The sequence below is a fragment of the Apostichopus japonicus genome, chromosome 7 (genome assembly GCF_037975245.1).
Source record: "Apostichopus japonicus isolate 1M-3 chromosome 7, ASM3797524v1, whole genome shotgun sequence".
In the NCBI taxonomy this organism is placed as follows: domain Eukaryota; kingdom Metazoa; phylum Echinodermata; class Holothuroidea; order Aspidochirotida; family Stichopodidae; genus Apostichopus; species Apostichopus japonicus.
In genome coordinates this window covers 6,307,991-6,326,855 of record NC_092567.1, presented here as the reverse complement: position 1 = coordinate 6,326,855, position 18,865 = coordinate 6,307,991, and the positions used below count along the sequence as shown (strand labels likewise).

At 37.6% G+C, this 18,865-nt stretch overlaps 4 protein-coding genes across 7 annotated transcripts in view; 1 reads left to right on the top strand and 3 right to left on the bottom strand.

The window, feature by feature from the left end:
• The window catches only part of LOC139970032 (uncharacterized), a 445,342-nt gene that overhangs the window by 127,426 nt on the left and 299,051 nt on the right, over nt 1-18,865 (bottom strand). The gene's annotated exons all lie outside the window — the stretch shown is intronic.
• Nucleotides 1-18,865, bottom strand: part of LOC139970009 (NLR family CARD domain-containing protein 4-like) — a 261,218-nt gene that overhangs the window by 70,605 nt on the left and 171,748 nt on the right. The window lies entirely within an intron of this gene.
• Nucleotides 1-18,865, bottom strand: part of LOC139970046 (uncharacterized) — a 320,960-nt gene that overhangs the window by 268,556 nt on the left and 33,539 nt on the right. For 2 of the 3 annotated variants that reach the window (XM_071975647.1, XM_071975646.1), the window contains exon 4: nt 526-731. The exons of the other annotated variant lie outside the window; for it this stretch is intronic. In XM_071975647.1, coding sequence (XP_071831748.1) covers nt 526-731 — 206 coding nt within the window. The remainder of the gene's footprint in view (nt 1-525; nt 732-18,865) is intronic. 3 annotated transcript variants of the gene reach the window in all.
• LOC139970082 (uncharacterized) overlaps nt 1-18,865 on the top strand; it is an 892,672-nt gene that overhangs the window by 869,779 nt on the left and 4,028 nt on the right. The window lies entirely within an intron of this gene.

Genomic DNA, 18,865 nt, shown 5'->3' with positions numbered 1-18,865 from the left:
ATCTCTTTTGTTTCTTAAATTAATTTTACATGATTGAAAATCAACTATTTCGGAGGTTTCAGTCAAAATTAACAGTTATTCTTTATAAAACTTTACTTTATAATATTAATTTTACTCGCTAGAATTATTAAAATCCAATTTCCCTGTCTATATATCTCTTATTTTATCCTAATAAACATTCCTGTCATTATAAAACCTATTTAGTGAATGTTAACATTAGAATAAACAAAGAACATTTTAAACAACCCCCATCCATGCACCCTTACCCCTCTGTAACCAACACCCTCTTAAAATATTTCCTAATAATCGAATATATTTATCATAACATTCTACAGAATTCCTATCACGATGACCTAATTATTGAAATAAATTCAATTATTAAACTAAATAAATCCAATTATTGGCATTAAAATACAGCAGACTTTACATTCTCTATTGTTAGTTTAATATTGATAACTTTTATCATTAAATTCATTTCCTGTTTAACTGTTATGATGATTCTAACATCTACACCGGAATACTTACTTCAGCTCCTTCAAGCTTGTACACTGTGAGGAGTAAGACAAGATGGCCGCCAACTCTTCATTAGTTAGTCTCCTGCTGTCATAGATCCACAGCTCCTGGAGAGAACTCAGGATAGAGAGAGAGAGACCAGACTCAAGGATAAGGTTCAGACCAGACTCATCAACTCTAGGAGAGCAGAAGGATAGATCCACATGGGAGATAGGAATCTAGAATGAAAGAATAGAGTTACTGATAATATAGTAGATAGAGATAAATATATTGGATTTGGTTAGGTTTAGAATAATTATTATGATATTATAAATAATAATAAAAAAAGAAATAAAGATAAAGGAAAGTTAAAACGATAAACTAGGACATTTAGGTCGTGTTTATTTGTAAAAAGGAATAAATTAATGGCACGGAAATAAGGGAGTGATTTTAAGGGGAGACAAATATTAAAATAAATAATAAGATTAGATTAGAGGAAAATAAAGTAGTAATGTAGGATTAAAGGGTTAGTTTTATTGTTTTACAATTCAATTATTAATTAAAGTTTTTATAGCTAGTAAGGTTTAATAAAATAAGAATGTGAGGCTACATATTTTTATTTATTAGTTAATAGGAAACAAATCTTAGAGACGGGTTGAGAATTTTATAAAAATTGGGTAATAAAGAATTGAGATTAGGCCTATTCTATCTTTTGAAGAAAATATTGATCAAATTTATTTGTGTTTTAATTTAGAACTTTCAGAAGGACAATTTAGTCACTAATGTAATAAAAAGGAAACTTCTACTTCAACAAATACAAGTTTTTTTAAAAAGGTTAAGGATATTTGGAAGAATTATATTTCAATAAATAGGTTGTTTCTTATAATTTAAATGCATTTAGAGAAACAGATGTACGGTATAGATCAAATTCAAGTTTCAAGTGAGAAGGTTGACGAGGCTTAAACTCAAAATTTAATATACAAATTATTTAATTATTGATCCAAATCCGACTATTCTGCTTGAATTATAATTATTTCTAATTAATACGATTTGTTTAAATGATGATGTCCATCTGTGTTTTGTTATTAAATTCATTTCTAAGTTACGGTTTGATTGTGACATAACTTCTAGTGGATTTTTTTTCTCGAAATGTTGCTTTGTTCTTTCTTTGTTTTTGTAGATATTCCTAAATTGGGTATTGCTTATGATCTTAACTTTCTAAACTTTATCGTTTCTTCCAATTAAATAGTACCATCCGCTTTTTACACCTCTTTTTTACAAATAATATTGTTATCTGGAAACACTTCATATCCTTGAGGGTTTAATTATACTAATTAATTATTACTTTTAAGTTTAATCGGGTTGATTGGGTCTTCATTGAATATCTTCTGTTACTATGGAGTTCATCGGGTGTGAACAGTTAGCGGAACATTTAACGTTAGAGCTACGGCTCTGGCAAACTTCTGCTATTGAGTGTTGCAGCAGGGTAAAATAAGTGGCGCACTTTCAATTTCCAAACCATTTTACTTTTTAAATATCCTGTGGCTATAAGTCTGTTGGCTTGGAAATGACGTACAGTTTTTATAATTATGTGGGCAAAATTAGCACAAAACCAGCTGTGAGTAGAACACCACGATCTAGTTGCTGCTGGAAAGACATGGACGAAACATTACTTTTTAATAACTATGTATTGCGTTTGATTATTATTAGACTTAGTTGGAAAACTGTTTTATGGAGGCTCAAACTTGCTCTAGGCCCTATACAGTATTTAACAAAACTCTATATCACATTAAGTGTCAGGTATATTGGCAGGAGTTAGGTTATTCAACTAATAATCAGTTATTAAATAACATTATTTCAGTGAGCCTGTTCGGTAAAAAGCTGCAGGTTTCTCATACAAGTGGTTCAAACGTCCGACCTGGTAGATTTAATAAGTTAGGTGATTACAATGATAATTGTGGAATGTTATAGATTGACTTGTATTTACGCCTATAAGGCTAGGCCTATGTTATGTACGATTAAAACTGAGTTGAACCATTTTCTGTGATTTAATTTTTTTGAAGGGATCACAAAGTTTCTACAGTTTGTCTATGGATACTTTTTGTTAGCTAGAATGAAATAATCGTTTTCGAAGTAAAGGATAGGCATCAGCTCACCTAGAATGTTAATCGCTGGGCTTATTCTTCGCTTAATTTAAGATCCCTAAAGAAAAATCAGTACGGTCCTGATTGTATATTATTCAATTCTTTTAGAGTTAAGATATGTTTTAACTTGGACTTTTCTGATATTCAGTCAACAACTAGGCTAAGATCTCTATTATTTATGAGTTAGATTTGCTAAGCATGTCCTCTTGCTAAAAGTAGTAATTCTAGCTTTTCGCGGGTGATTTTTGAGATTTTTAACATAGCCTAACTTTTTTACTACTCTAGCCTAGTATAGCCTAACTAAGTTTGGCCTGGCCTTTGTACACATCCTAGCCTATGCCTCTATACCATACCGTCAAATCATCTCACTGATCAATGATCACTGTCTTAACTATATTAACAGTGGTTCCTCTCCGTTAAATATTCCATCTTAATAACCACGCAACAAGTCAATGGTAACAAACAACTCCCACGAATACAATACGTACTCTGCAGCTCCACTAATGATAGATACTAAATGTGAACAGGTATTCAATAGCAAATACAGGTGTTTTCCAGCTGTTCGCGGGTGATATTTGAAATTTGTAACAGACATTTTGGCGCCAATAGAAATAAATGTACGAGAGACGTAACGTTAATACCCGATGGAAACAGACAGTTTGAAACCTGACGTCGATTGGGTATGTATTAAGGAAGGGGTCGAGGAAGTAAATAATACAACACAACCTATATCAAGTAGATCAAGCTATCATTGACATTTCTCCCTAAGCGGTAGGGTGTTAGTCCCCGTGCACCCCCCCCTCCCCCACCACCGGTTAAGATTTGGGCAAAAAAGCATTTTATGTACTCATTCACCCACCTTATTATCTGTCAGTGGATGCATACACAAACAATTAACACAACAGTTTGAATACCGTCTGTTTCAAATGATTTGAAGGAGTACATGTTTAATGAATATTAAAACCTACACGGAATAACATAAATTGAACATCCTTGTTCAGTCATACATATCTTGCAGACACATCGTGCAGACAAAACGTGTCTGTTGTTAAGTTATATTTTGCTTTTACAAATAATCACTTGATTATCATGAAATTATTGGAAAGAATGTAACTACACAACTTTTCTTCAGCCCCTCCCAACCCAATCACCTTTATAATTAATTCCACTCCATGTCAGTGCTGGATAATTCAGCTGAATCTTTACACCAGCAAAGAGAGTGTCAGGCAATGAAACGATGTTTTGTCTTTTCACGTACCTCATAATTGCTCAAATATTAATGCTATGTCGACATTCCACCAATGACGTTTACAGTCAGTTCACGTAGACCCCCTTTCTCCCATTTTACTTAGTATCATTCTCATGAAGAAAAGTTTATTTTTTAGATAAAATAGTTAACATTTATATAAGACATGAATCTTGATTTCGAGAAATGCAATTGCAATTTCGAGAGAAAAGTACACATTTAAAAACCGCTAATGTTTTTAGACTATTAGTAGGCATTTTAAAATAACAACTTTCTAGTAAAAAGGCGAAAGTTTAAACCAAAAACAAATCGACATTTTGAATGAAGGGAATTAAAGACAGGGTCGAAATAAATCGATGAAGTTTAATTCTTAGATAAAGTAGTCTAATGTTGAGAATTTCTGTTAAATTACAAACGGCAATTTTAAGACAAACTTGATTGTCAAGAAAAGGGTTTCAATTTTGAGAAAGGGTTGAAACTCTAAGAAATATTTGAAATTTTCGGGATAATATAATCAACATTTGATATGAAAATTTTGAATTTCTTTTTGATCCCTTCCTACGCCAATCAAGTGATTTGTCACATGTCTACATAGATATAGGGAAGGGTAGATCATATAGGAGTAGGTACATTTTGTGGCTAATTTTTGTATATTTCTGATTAAGTCCATAAGCGGTAAGTTTGCCTCACCAATCCTGAAAACGGATCGACTCTCCTGTATGGTTTAGTACCCAGTAACGTGGGTTCACATTCCAAAATTCTCCCGACAAATTTAGGAAGGGGAATGTACCTTTATGGTCAGATTATAGGTGGATCCGAAAGTTTTGATGGTGTTGCTGTGGAGTCGTTGAATGCAATTCCATGTAGGTTTTTTTTTTTTTTGGGGGGGGGGCCTCCGACAGAAACAATTTTGAGGCGTATTTAGACTATAAATGTTGTCTAAACTTAAGGTTGTGCTAAAGAATACTAGTGTAAAGTTTGAAAACTGAAACTAACCGATGTTAAAATCACTATTGTTCAATTGCATAGAAAATCAGAAAATACAGTCTTGCCCGTCCAGTTATTTGGTAAATAGCCGTTGGGTGGACATGTTGCCCAACCAGTATATTATTCCTATATACAATAATGCCTCACAAAGAGGTACACATTATAGCATGTTACCTACATGTAGCCATGTACCACATCTTAATATCAGATGTATAGGCTATGTACTACGGTACTTTACATATAACAGGGCATATATCGTTATTGTCATACACTGATGAGAGGCTACCTATAGGGCCTTTAGATGAAATCGAATCGAAGGACTCGAACAATGGGACCCCTTCTCGACACCCACTTGTAATATATGATTTCAAGGGTGGGGGGGGGGGTGGAGCAGCAAATCCCAAATTCCTCCCGACTGACTTGGGTAGGGCCTTCACTGTTATGGAAAGTCTAGAATGAAAAGAAGAATTTAAAAAAAAGTGGTGGTGTGTTGGTTGGCTTGTTGAACGCAAATCCCATGTAGATCCGCACCCTGAAATTGTTTTGAAAATTGACGTTAATGGTGCACTCTGAGGCATAATTAGACTACCAGTTAGGGTCTTAAATAGGCTCCATACACCATTTTTGCCAATATTTTTTTTTTAAAGTCGGAGGGGGGGGGGGAGGGACTGGGACGGGTGAACACCCATAGCAGTGGCCTTCTTCTTAGCTGAATGTAACATCGCAGACCTTTCAACCTATTTGACCCCAAAATAGGGAGAAAAACATTTTTCAGGGCCAAAAAATAGGGAGAATTAGGGGAAAATAGGGAGGTTGGTAATTTTCAACTGAAATGATATAAATACTCCTAACTTGTAGTTACAGTACCGTTCACGTATAACTGGACATGGAATTTTTCAGTGGGGGGGGGGCGCTGGGGGGCTTGAGCATTTCCTGGGAGGGCGTCTTGTTACTATCTAAGCGGAGCGCAACCATGGGATGGCGCGCAGCCTACCGAAAATATTTAGCTGATAGTGTGTCCCCACCCATCGAAATGTGGGGGACGTGTCCCCCGCCTCCCCCCACCCCCAGGATTGACGCCGATGCTTGTAAGCTGCTCTAAAGTTTCATAAAAATCCCTCTGAAACATTATAATCCCAGTGGCAATTGCGTATAAACTCGTTGACAAACAAAATGCGGCGTAGATACCGCGTACGAGTTTATACGCAGGAAATGCTATTGTGCCCATGGATAGTCGCCGAAAGAATTAGTGAGATGTTTGAAACAGCCGTTTCTTAAATCGTAGTTAAAGACGTGATATTCACCTAGCAGCGAAGAGGACGCAGGTAAAGTGTTCGTCGGCATAGAACTTAACTGTTTTTCGTCATATACAAATAGCCTACATGCGAACTGCACACATATATGGCAAGCCATGTGGGACAAACACTGCATAACATATCAGCGTATTAATCGTAATTTATACGCGTATTAATTGGAATATATACGCGTACATATTATTAGCCAATCATATGGCCCAAATATATCCGCGTATTAATTCGAATCTATACACGTATTAATTCGAATATATACACGTATTAAATAGAAAACATATGGGGATTAAATCCAATATATGCACGGATTAATTAGAATATACACGAAAACACATTTCCGCTCTTGCTGTGTACATATACCAACGAAAAATGTTTTGGTGGGCTCGCGAGATCGCTTCATAAAGCGAAACTTTACACATGTACAACACATATAATATTCGAATTAATACGCGTATATTACGCGGATACATTATGCGGTGTTTGTCCCACATGGCTTGCCATACACGCGAGATCGCTTCAAAAGCGAAACTTTACACATGTAGGCTACGACACATATTATATTCGAATTAATACGCGTATATATTGGAATTTATACGCGGATATATTATGCGGTGTTTGTCCCACATGGCTTGCCATATGTTTGTCCCATATGGCTTGCCATATACATACAAGTTCAAGACCAACTATGGAGACAATTTTTTTGGGGGGGATTTTCCATTAATTTGGGAGTTAACATACCCATAATCAACATGTGTAAAAAGTAATCTTCGAAAACCTACTATAACCCATCAAAAAAAAAAAAACCCACGAAAATGGACATTTTGGGTTGTCACGTGACATGAACCTCTGGAATGTCTGAAAACAGAGATTGACCCAAAGGAGCCTCTGGTCACCGTGTGACGTCATTGTTTGTATACCGCGAAAATCAAACGCTGATATAGGCACTGTTTATACACAGATAGCGAACAATTGTACTGTATTTGACTTCCAATTTCGAGCGTTTGAAAAGCTGTTAGCTTAAAACAAGAACACATGAAGGTAAACAAATAGTTTTAAGACAATTTTAAGAAGAAAATTTAGTTAAATTGGTTATTTTATTGGCAAAATTTCCACTCAAATGGAAGCATCTTTTACATAGCGGAGCGTCAGTAGGTCCGTACGGTACAATATACTGTAGAACATGCAAGCAGCTTGGCGATTCCGTAATACAATTTGATCGCAAGATACCGTAAACTAAACAGATGAATAGACCTAAAAGATGCCTCATGCGTGATATGTGACGGGAAAATGGCTTACGTTACTGTCAACGAATTACCAAAAAGACACTAAACATAATCGAACAACTACGAGAAGACGCTGACCCGAATCGACCAGGGTAGCATATACATGACTAAGCTTCAGCTGAACATAGTACTTAGGCCTACTCGTTTTAATACCCAAAAGTACAAACACAGAAAAAGTATCCTTTCAATAAACCAAATTTAGCAGTGAATATCCAAATCCACGTTTCTCGTTCAATCCCGGGCGAAATACTACCGTGAATCTGTGTAATTTCATAGAGTTAGGTCTAGTTGAAACAGGCCTTGACCAGTAACATCCCACAATCACAAGACAGTCACTAACGAAATGAAACGTCCGATCGCTACATAGAACCATTTTTATTCAACTCCTTGGACCATGCAGATGCCGGAATAAACATAACGGACAATATAACACAATGTATCACGAACTCACGATACTGGAATACAACAAAGGAAATACGGTAGACAAATGCGATGAAATCCTAACATGACTATTTACACATGCTGTGAGCCAACCCCGAGTTGTAAGTCACTAACATGTACTAACAATGCTACCAAGGGCACGGTATATAGGCCTACACGGTCATCTCTTACAGTAAATATTATACTGTCAATTGCGTGATATAACGTTACATGTAAGGACGTCCAGAGCTTGTTTACGAGGAGACTTGAAAGGGTCAATTTCACATTAGCTATGTCCGACACAGCTGTCGAAAGTATATAATTTTCTCAGAATGAGACATTTGCAGCATACACAGAGGCAGGGTCATGCATGTGGACTCATGGGCATGAGATACTCCGGGTGCTGAAAAATCTTTCCGCGTGGATCTCACAAAATTGATCCAAAGTCTGCGGCGTCTTACGTCGATTCTTTTACTCGGAAATCTAAAAAAGCTGATGCTTTTGTTGGGTGAGGTATAACTGCAACCTCCAGCAACACAGAATTGTGGCATTTCGGGGGAAAAGGAGTAATATCGTTGATGTTTTTGGCAGCTCAAGTATACAACTTTACACACTAACAGTATTGTTGCGAGTGAGGTATACAAACGTTGACGTCACATGGTCACCTGATGTCTTCGGAATGTTTCAGGAATGTCTGAAATAGGTTTCATAAAAAGCTGACTTTTCTTCCCATTTCACGTATTTAACGTCCGAAATTGGTAAAGTTAATTACAGCAATGTAATTGGAGTGAGTTAAGGATTACATACATGCAAAATGGTGGGATTTTATGTTCATCGAAAAGTCTCCATAGTTGTGTTATGTCGCTCGCGTATATTGTAAGTAGTAGGATGAATGCACATGTAATGAACCTGAATAAATAAGTACACAAGAAACGAATGTATACATGAACCATTTATTCCGTGTCTTCCTTGGTCAGTACCCATATAACAACTGTCCTCATCCATATCTTATATTTTATAATAATATAAATAAGGCAGACTCAGCAGGAGTCCGGTAGGGTCACAAGCTGACCCTATTGGTATGTAGGTTGCAGGCATATGACAGGTGATATTATACAGTGAGTAATAATGGTCGATTAGATAATAGCTAATATATCACATCGGTAATAAAGGATGGTCGATTAGATAATAACTAATATATCACAAGTTGGTCTTTAAGTGTATATATAGTGCATCATGGCATATGCACAGTGCACGCCGTACTACTGTACTGTACTCAGGACTCGACCAAGGTCAGCGTACAATAACGACATTGGGCGAAGTCCGAGAACTGACAAAGCAGCCTGATATTGGTTGAGAGTCCCGCACAGCACTGTGTCAGTCGTAACGTGTTTGTAAACAATCAGTCTAATTTTAGATTAAACTTATTACGCGAATAAGGCAGGCGCGTATGAAGGGGGGGGCGTTGGGGGCGCGCCCCCGGGTAAGAAAAAGAGGAGAGAAAAAAGAGAGAAGAAAAAAGGGAAAAAGAGGGGGAAGAGGAGGAAGGAGAGGAAGGAAGGGAAAAGAAAAAGAAGAAAGAGGAAAAGGAGAAAAGGAGGGAACAGAAAAAACGCCAAGACACCGGGAAGAGAAAGAGGAACAGTGACATAATTACAGCGCCGATCCCTATTATATACACAGGGTAGCCAGTGACGGATCGAGGATTTCGGAAGGGGCGCGTGTCTCAGCCTACCCCTAACTTACACCGCTACGACTTCATTTTTGACGTTTCCATTTTTCCTCTCTCACTAATGTATATATATATATATATATATATACTATATATAGTATATCATGACGAGTGTGTGTGTATGGAATTAAATTTGTGCTATGAAACCAACTGTGGCTGGTCTTGAACTCGACCGAGTCGTCGGGGAACATGACGCATTTCGTATTAGCCCAGGATCTATATGCGAACTGCACTAGACATATGTCCTTCGATGCAGCACTGTCATCCAGAGATAAAAAATGTTATACAACGCGAACTGAATGCTAATGGTTACCCCACCCCTAGTACCGTAACTCATACAATGAATCTAAAAATAAAAAAATTCCGCATGCGATTTGAGAATTGAGCACATTTACTGTGAATATCATGTAGTGGATCCATGTTAGGTGTATCATTGCCGGGAGGGGTGGGGGGTGGGGCGGACGTACACATCACTTCTCGAGATTGTTCCCACCTGCATGAAAACGCGCGCCCACAACCCTACGCCCACCCCTCTAGTCGCTTCCCGATGAGTTACGAAACAAGACCCATCGTATACAAAAGTCTACTTGGATCATTTGTCCCCTGATTTTTTTTTTGTGCAGATGCCCATGCATTTCCCCAAACTAAATTTCAAAGCCATGAGATCGAAAACTTAAGGAGTTTTGGGAGCATCATTAGGTCTGGGAAGTGTTATTTCCGGTGATCTTGGTGGTATATTTGCCAAAAAATTCTTGTACGCTACGCGCGAACACATGCATGGTCGCGCTCCGCTTAGATAGTATCAGAAAAATGAAAAGCGTCCCCACCATTATCCAAGACTGATCTGCGCCCATGCACCAATAAATTAACTGATTCCAGAATTTTTGAAATTTCCCTGACCAACATTCCTAAACATTCGTCCCTCTTCTCGTGCAATTTTGACCGGTCTGTTAGAGGTTGAAGGAGGTTTTTTTTTTCTGTATTGGCAGTCCATAGAGAAAATTTTGTGCAACATTTTTGGTATGTTTTGAAGTGAAGTTATTTCACGAGAAGTGTGAATTTTCAAATTCTAAACGAATAATGGGCTTAAAACCTTGAAAAGTGGGGCTGACGGGTATTGTGGGCAGCGACGTAGAATTACCTACAAAAGCAATGATCCACAGGAGATGCGATGAGGTCGAACATGTGTGACTGGTGACAATCTTCAGAAAGGTTATGGATGGGGAAAAAAATTGGGAAAATACTTGGTTTACTCATGCAAAACTGAACATCTAGTTGGTCATTTTCAAGCCCAAGATGTGCCATTTCCGGTGATCTGGGGGGTGTCAAAACCAGAAATTTTCTTGTGCGCTGCGCGCCAACCGATGGTGGCGCTCCGCTTAGATAGTAATTCGCGCCCCCCGGGTTAGAAATTCCTGGATACGCCTCTGTAAGCATAGGAATAACTGTTGGCTATTTTCAGAAATGTCGCAAGTGATGAAACACCGGGAGAATAATACCGGGGGAATTGACGGGTCTGCATCGCCCCCCCCCTCCCCCTCCGAATTCGATATCAGCTAAATGTAACGTTGCCCACCCCTCCCCACCCTTCGACTTCCATATCCTAGTGTACAACTTATAACTTTTCTTATTAATGTTGAAATACCCAAATGCTTTCATCTCCTCATTTCAAAAGATTTTAGAAATGTTAAAGTATTGACCATTTTCCAAGCTTGTAGTTAAACAATAGCCTATCCGGGCTGAAAAAAAAACATGTCTAAGAAATGTTTATCTTGCTGTCATGATAACAATTTCAAGCTGCTGTACAGGATTCTATGAACGCACCTTTAGCACAAAAAAAAAATGTCAAGGTGCAAATGATAAAATGACATTTTGTAGAACATTGTTGAAGTCCTCACTTATTAGATCTAAGGAATTTGCCATGTTGTTGTAAATTGCTATTATTTCAATTGGAAGATTGACCATTTATCTGAAAAATAGGGGAATTTCCCTCTTAACCATGGAAAACGACTTGGACAAGTCTCATTTTCAAAATCTAAACAAACCAACGCCACAGTGTAAACAGTGTTTGAAGAATGGTACATGTATGATTGTACTTCCATGTTTGTTTGACGTGATTCCCCGAAGCTACAGTACTGGCTTACGAAATATGAAGATAATGCAACATATTCCAGATGGTGAACATGATACTGAAAGAAACAGACGGAGTATATTACAATTGTCAAAGCAGAAATCCCACGTATCAGTTGAGTTCCTTTCATAGCGTTAGGATATGCAGGAACAAGGACAGGCTCACAGGCCATCATAACGTTCAACGTTAGGGCTTAGGTCTTCTCTAGTCATATAACCTAAGTGCAGCCTAATTCAGGCCTAGTCCAATGATTTTAATTACAATATTCAATAGTGTGCAATGCCAACATAAAGCGTGTCCTATGCTCAGCACAATGTTGGACTAGCTGAAGTATGGTGATGCTTGCCTGTTATAGTTGGTTACAAGTTGAAGGGGAGGTTTTCCTTCTTTAAATAATTTGATCATATTATTAATTTTAGAAGTGTTCTACATTTGCGAGATCATCCAACTGTCTGAAAGGTTTTAGCCAAATTAAGTCATAAAAACCTATTCAATTTCTTAAAGAAATCTGGAGTTGTTTCCTCTCCTGGGATATTGTGGATTTAAGTGCTAACCTGCCAGTGAGTAAAAGTCAAATGAAGCGCAATGCTTTCCAGAGATTGAGATTCATATCATATGCTAGCATTATTGTACTGTAGTTTGTGTCACCCAAAATACTGCAGTACTTTACACCACCCATACTGGTCCATGAAAACCCATTATTGGAACATATCCAGAATTTCCAGGGTTTGTGCTGGTAATGCTCATTTCCTATCGACGTACTGTATCTTCAGCTTCAATCAAATCAAATGCACTTTTACATAATTTACTTACTAAAAGTGTCGGGGTCTTTATAGCTAGCATATGAAGTTGATTGCCCACAAAGACTGCTGTAGTGTCACATTGCTATCTGAATGCAAAAGTTCCTAAGAACTTTCAAAAAGCTTCATAAACCAAACAGTGTAATTTACTGTATATTCACTAAATTAAAAATATCAATGATTGGATCAAAGTGGAACTGCTACCATGGGTTTTTCTTTGTTGTGAGTATCCTTTTGTTTCTGAAGTCTTCTGAAATATCTGAATAACTAATTTGATTTCATGTTAGTGTTTCACTTTTGATTTAGAAGTCACTAAGGCTCTAACGGCTCCATGATGTAATAATTCAACCGTAGGAAGAAACCCTCTAGTGAATATGAAGACGGAGGCTGTACTGGAGATCAGGACCCATGACCCTATCAAACTTTCTTCAGTACCCTACACTTCTTGATGCACAGAGTTCCATAGGAATGGTAAGAATGAAGTAATCTGGTTGTTGGCTACCGCTAGCAACAGTGGCGAAGGGGCGACCCCCCCCCCTCACCCTTGAGCATATTTTTTTGTGTACATTTTTATGATATTGCTAGTAATTTCAAATGAGAAAATGCTTAGATGCAACTTGCAAGGCCTGGGAAGTGCCATTTACAGCGATCTGGGAGACATTTTCGGCCAGAATTTTCTTGTACGCTTCGCACCAAACCATGGTGGCGCTATGCTTGCCGAATCTACGGCTCTGATAATTTGCCTACAGGTTAGCCCCTCCCTTGGCAAATTCCTCGCTACGCGCCTGAATAATACAAATACAAACAGCCAATCAGGATCATGTAACCAGTGCGCATGAACTGATCAAACAAGCTAGTGAGCTAAATACCCTTATAGAAAGGTGGTTTCCAGGTACTGGAATGCCAAAGATTGTGTTAAAAGGTAAAAAATACTGACATCATACAGGTTTCTCACATCATTGCTCGGGTCATTGCCTCGATACTCTGTTACATTTTCAATCGGGTTTGCACTTCTCGGACGTACCCTGATGCTCTTTTAAAACCACTAAAATAACAAAGTTTCTATCGCTGAGAACTACCGGCCAATCAGTTTATCACCCTAATAATATTTCAGATGCAATCTTTGATGTCAGTGTGACATATAGTTTGGTCATTTCAGCATGTTACTTGCCTGAAAGCCCAGTCAATCTTTCCTTATTTTCCACGCGCAATTTGCGGATTTGTTGAAAAATGTCAATGCCGGTGTCAAACTCACAAAAGATATGTCATGATATTTCAAAGTAACTTACCAGACTGTTTTTTTCCCCTTCTATTTCACTAAACTATTTGATGACCATATCAAGACAAGGGATCTCAAAATAAAGGATGTTGAGAAAACTTTAGAGCAGCTTACAAGGCCTGGGAAGTGTCATTTCCAACGATCTGGGAGGCCTTTTTAGCTAAAAATACTGTTTAAAATAAACACATTTAGAGGGCATTCAAACAAATACAAGCACTGGTATCCATTAGGGTGGTGAGCACTTGCCCCCCCCCTCCCCCATTGGCTCCACTTGGGCTGCAAAATCACTATCAGAGAACATTAAATATCTGAAAAGTGAGAATGCCTCAGCTAAAATCCCCAGGGACTCCCACCAGGGCTTAGATTTATACTTCATAGAAATTAAATTTTTCTCTCTAACATGTTCTTACATGCTTGATACTTAGTACAAGAAGAGGATATGAAGTAGAAGATATGTTACAGAGCTCTTCTGAAGCCCCCAGCACCCGGCTAGGGTTCATATATATATTCCACAGTGTAAAATCAGATAAAGTATTTCTATTACTGACATGTCCTCATGTGCTCGAAATTGCTAGCAGATTCCAGAAACTATGTGAAAATGCTGAAGATTTGGAGAGCTTTGCAGTACCCTTGTCCAACCACTATAAACAGAGAACACAAGGATATACTTCCTTCTAATCTGAGTATGTGCTCTGTGAATCTTTAAGAATTGTCACTTATGCTCAAGGGCGGCGGAACCGGGGGGGCACAGGGGGCACGTGCCCCCCCACTTTTCCTCAGATTAAAAATGTGCCCTTTTTCTACATAAACATTTCGAAATAAAAAAAGAGTTTACAAAGCGAAACCCACGTCGAATGAAATATTTCGGGAAGTTTTAAATGTTTACTACCACAGGCGTAGGAGCCCAATTTGATTTGGGGGGGGGGGGGGGGGGCTGTAACGACTTGCCCGGAAAATATTACCAAAATTTTTCGCGCGCTACGCGCACGTTCGACGTATTATTGTCATATAGGCATGCGTTGGTTATTACATCGCATGCCAATAACATACAATCATTTGCCGTGTTATAACCCTTCCAAATTGGATATACTTATTGGGAAAGTCGTTACAATAATAATGATCATAATAATATCAGTTTAACCATTGAAAAACATAGAAAATTACTTTTCTTTCAGTATTTTGACATATATCATTTGCTTTCATGCATGTATCGATCGCGTGTGCAGGGACTTGGACTTTATAATGATTTCACCTCATTTTGTCTTTCCTTGTTTCCCAAGTTTCACATTAGATACTGCAGTGCTAGTATGCATTGTTTCCTTGAGGGGGGGTGGCATTGATGGAGTGTTGTGTATACGCAAATAAGATAATACAATAAGAGTTATAAAGGGTACTAAATATCAGGCTGCATCAGTCCAATCGAATTTCTGCAAAGTGCCCTTCGACGTTGGTGCCCCCCCCAGATCAAAAGTGCTTCCGCCGCCCTTGCTTATGCTTGTTTAATTTTAAACATTGCTGAGCCAGTCACTGCAGTTGGTTTTAAGAAATCTAATTGGTCTCAAAACTGATCTAACTTCACCGACTTAGTACGGTGGCTTAAAAAAAATATATAAGTGTCCCCAAATTTCAAAATTTTGAATTTGTTTTCTCAATACTTGGAATTTTTGTCTCAAGATTTTGACCTCAAAAGTTAAAATTTTGACATTTTCATCTCAAAACTTTTTAACTCAAAATTTTGAGGTTACAAGTGTCTCCATCGTCAAATTTGTGGAAAGAACTGACCATATTGTATGGCTATTGACCAGCTGAACAGGGTACTTTATAAACCTTTGGTGATCTAAAGTCTAGAAAGAGACCCTCCCCCCCCCCGAGAGTGGTGTAACTAGGTCAATGTAGCTAATGCAGTCTCCAGGGGCCTGGTGCCATTAAATGAAGAAAAATAATATAAGAACACATCCACCAAAGCTGACACACTAAATTATATACAAAATTTATCTCCTGATGAGTGGAAATTCAAAAGACATTCTTTCCTCAATAGGAAAGAGAGGTGCAAAATCTCACACATTTCTCAGTCAGGCCCAAACCATGCATGGTTGGGTTTGTGTGAGGTTGGACTCTCCTTTGGGAGCTCATTTATATCACTGCACCACACCTTTATATGCCACTTCCACTAAACAACGGACAATCCGGTTCAAGTTTGATGCTTAACTGGCTAATTGTTTTTACACTTAATACCTGGTTATTGGAAACTGAACTGTACTTTCCTTCCTCTGTATTTTTTTCTCTGTGACTGTTCATGTATACAGGGTAGTTAGCCAGAGACATTCACATATCTATTTCTGACTGACATTCTCAAGGTCTCCTATAATTAGGACTTAAATCTCATTCACATCACTTTCTTTTCTCTGCATTAGGTTAATTATGAAGCGAGCTGTTAGGAGATCACCTATTCCACCTGTAGTTACCAGTTTTTGATAGAAGTCACGTTCATACTGTGCTGACAAGGACAGTGAATGGTTCATCATCTGATATTTCCTCCATGTGATGGTAATCACATTAATGGTAAGTGTTGAACAGTATTGATAACGTTTCAAAGATGTGTGGTAGATTTTATGGATAGCGTCGCAGATCGAGGAATACTCTTTTATCTCCATTCACTCTCATTAAAATAATGTATATAAAGTTTTAACTCATCTTCTCAAAATACAACTGACAGGATTACGCCCTAGTAAGGACATTAAAACGATCGAATTCTTGCTGGATTAATCCAGTACTTGGTATGTTTGTAATGACCTTGCTATGACACAATAGCTACCTCAACACCCTCTGGTACATTTTACCATTTGCCAAACTGAAATAAAAATTGCCTTCTAGACTCATATGAATAAAGTCTTCTAGAACTCCTGACACTCCCAGAATGGTAAAACTGGAAGACAACTTGTTGGTTTATATGAAAGTAGCTTGGGTTACCTACAAATATGTCTTCTGTTGAGGTACTTATTTTCTTCAGATTAAAATAAAAAAACTTGAAATACCATTTTAGATATTCCATAATGCTGTAGAAACATTAAAGAAGTCAACTAAGTCTGTATTGCTGAGCTTTGTGTTAGAAGTATTTGTAATGAACACTCCATCAAACAAAACAAGAACACCTTGATTAATTTAGGTAGGTCACACATATGTCACACAACTATGGATATAATCTTGAAATTTAATGTGCTATGTTTGTTATGATATTTATTGACTGTAGTACAGTAGAGATTACTGTTTTTAGCATTTGCTTAAATATTGGAAATATGATTTGAAATATAAAATTGGACAGTAGAATGCAAATCAACTCCACCTTTGATATTCATCTCAAAGGTGTCTATCATATCAGCTGAAGATTATGGTTGGGTTTGTATCTCCTTTACTTCTTTGCTATTTTTCTCCAAACTTCTGATAAACTGTCGCACACCAGTTCTAAGATTCACAATCACATCTTGTGAGGCTAAAGAAGCATTATTTAAGTAAGGTGTACACAAAACCAGTGACATTGAGAGCCAGACACAGTTCCATGCACAGTTGTGTCACGAGATCCACTTTTTTTAAGTCTTTGTTTATCCAAAGTTAAAAGTATATCATTCTTTATCACATATTTCACTGGGCACTTAGCTGACGTACAACTGTAGCCTCCACCCAACCCTCACCCTCTCACAACAGGACTGCACCGAACAACATGTTATGAAATAACAGTATATGTGTCAAAGTCTGCAGATAGAAAAATATGTACTTTAACTCAATTATAGTACAATGTCATCATTTCAGAAATCCTACAAATTCATCAACCTATAGACAGTACAGTGAACCAATGGTTCCTAAACTATGTGACCGAAACGGTCATCATGTTTTCTTCAGGCTCCATCTGTTTTCAGGGTTGCATTGTTATTACTTGTGTTTCTCAATTGAATATAAACCAGACTGGATTGCTAGTGGTATTGCTTAAAGTTTGTATTGAAGATTCAATGCTTGTCTCAATTTCAAATTAATGTTTCTTTATATTTCAATTAGTTTGGTTTTAGGTGAGCTGTATATACACTGTGGGAAGCATTATGAGACCTTGAACACATCTTGTATAGTCTATAGATTTGTGTTCTAGTTGCTTTAGTTTCTTTACATTGTTATTATAATAATAACTGAGTAATTTATTTTCAAACTACAGTAGCATACCATATGTTTATAGTAGCTGTGTTCTGTGTTTGACAATGATACATGGTAGAATGCAGCTACTTGCAGACCGGGTGATGACAATTTACATGAATAATAACATTATAACTGATGACCAAATGCATTTTGTTTTTTCTCATCATCAGGTAAACTGGAATTATTCAGTCCTGAGATCAGCCTGTTTAGGGATTTACCAGTTTCAATTCCGGATTACAGCTCTTTGAAGACATGCGTACAGTTTACATTATCAGGGTAATGATTGTATGGTCCACCACCTGATTCTTACCCCCCCCCCCCCACCCATCCCCCTCCTCCATGAGAATGCAAGTTTTTAATTGGATATATTTACTCCATGACATATCAGATGATCCCTCAAGGGAAATTTCCCCACGGAAAAGTCTATCATCCAGGACCCCCCAACCCCCATCAATTCCAAGCACTGCAAAACAAGACATAAGATATGAACAATCTAGTGAGAACATTGCTAAAGGTTGTGTCTTAAACTCAGGGATTCTGTGAGACCTCTTGTGTTCAGTGCTTCCCTAATTGTAGCATCATCTCTACAAATTGTACCATAATTGTAGTTTTCAAGAGGATGAAATTCTGATGCCAAGGACATCTCTAATCTTTCAAATCTGACCAATTTTAATGGTCATTAGACATCCATTGTTTCATTATGTAACCGTTTCATTCCTGTGTGGGCATATAATGCTAATAAAGGCTTCCTATTGTCACGTCTCCAGGTTGAGTGGATATTATGTAATTTATGGCAAGGTCCACCTATCCCATCATATTAAATAGTTGTCAAGGATGATGATAGGTATTGAGTATTGCA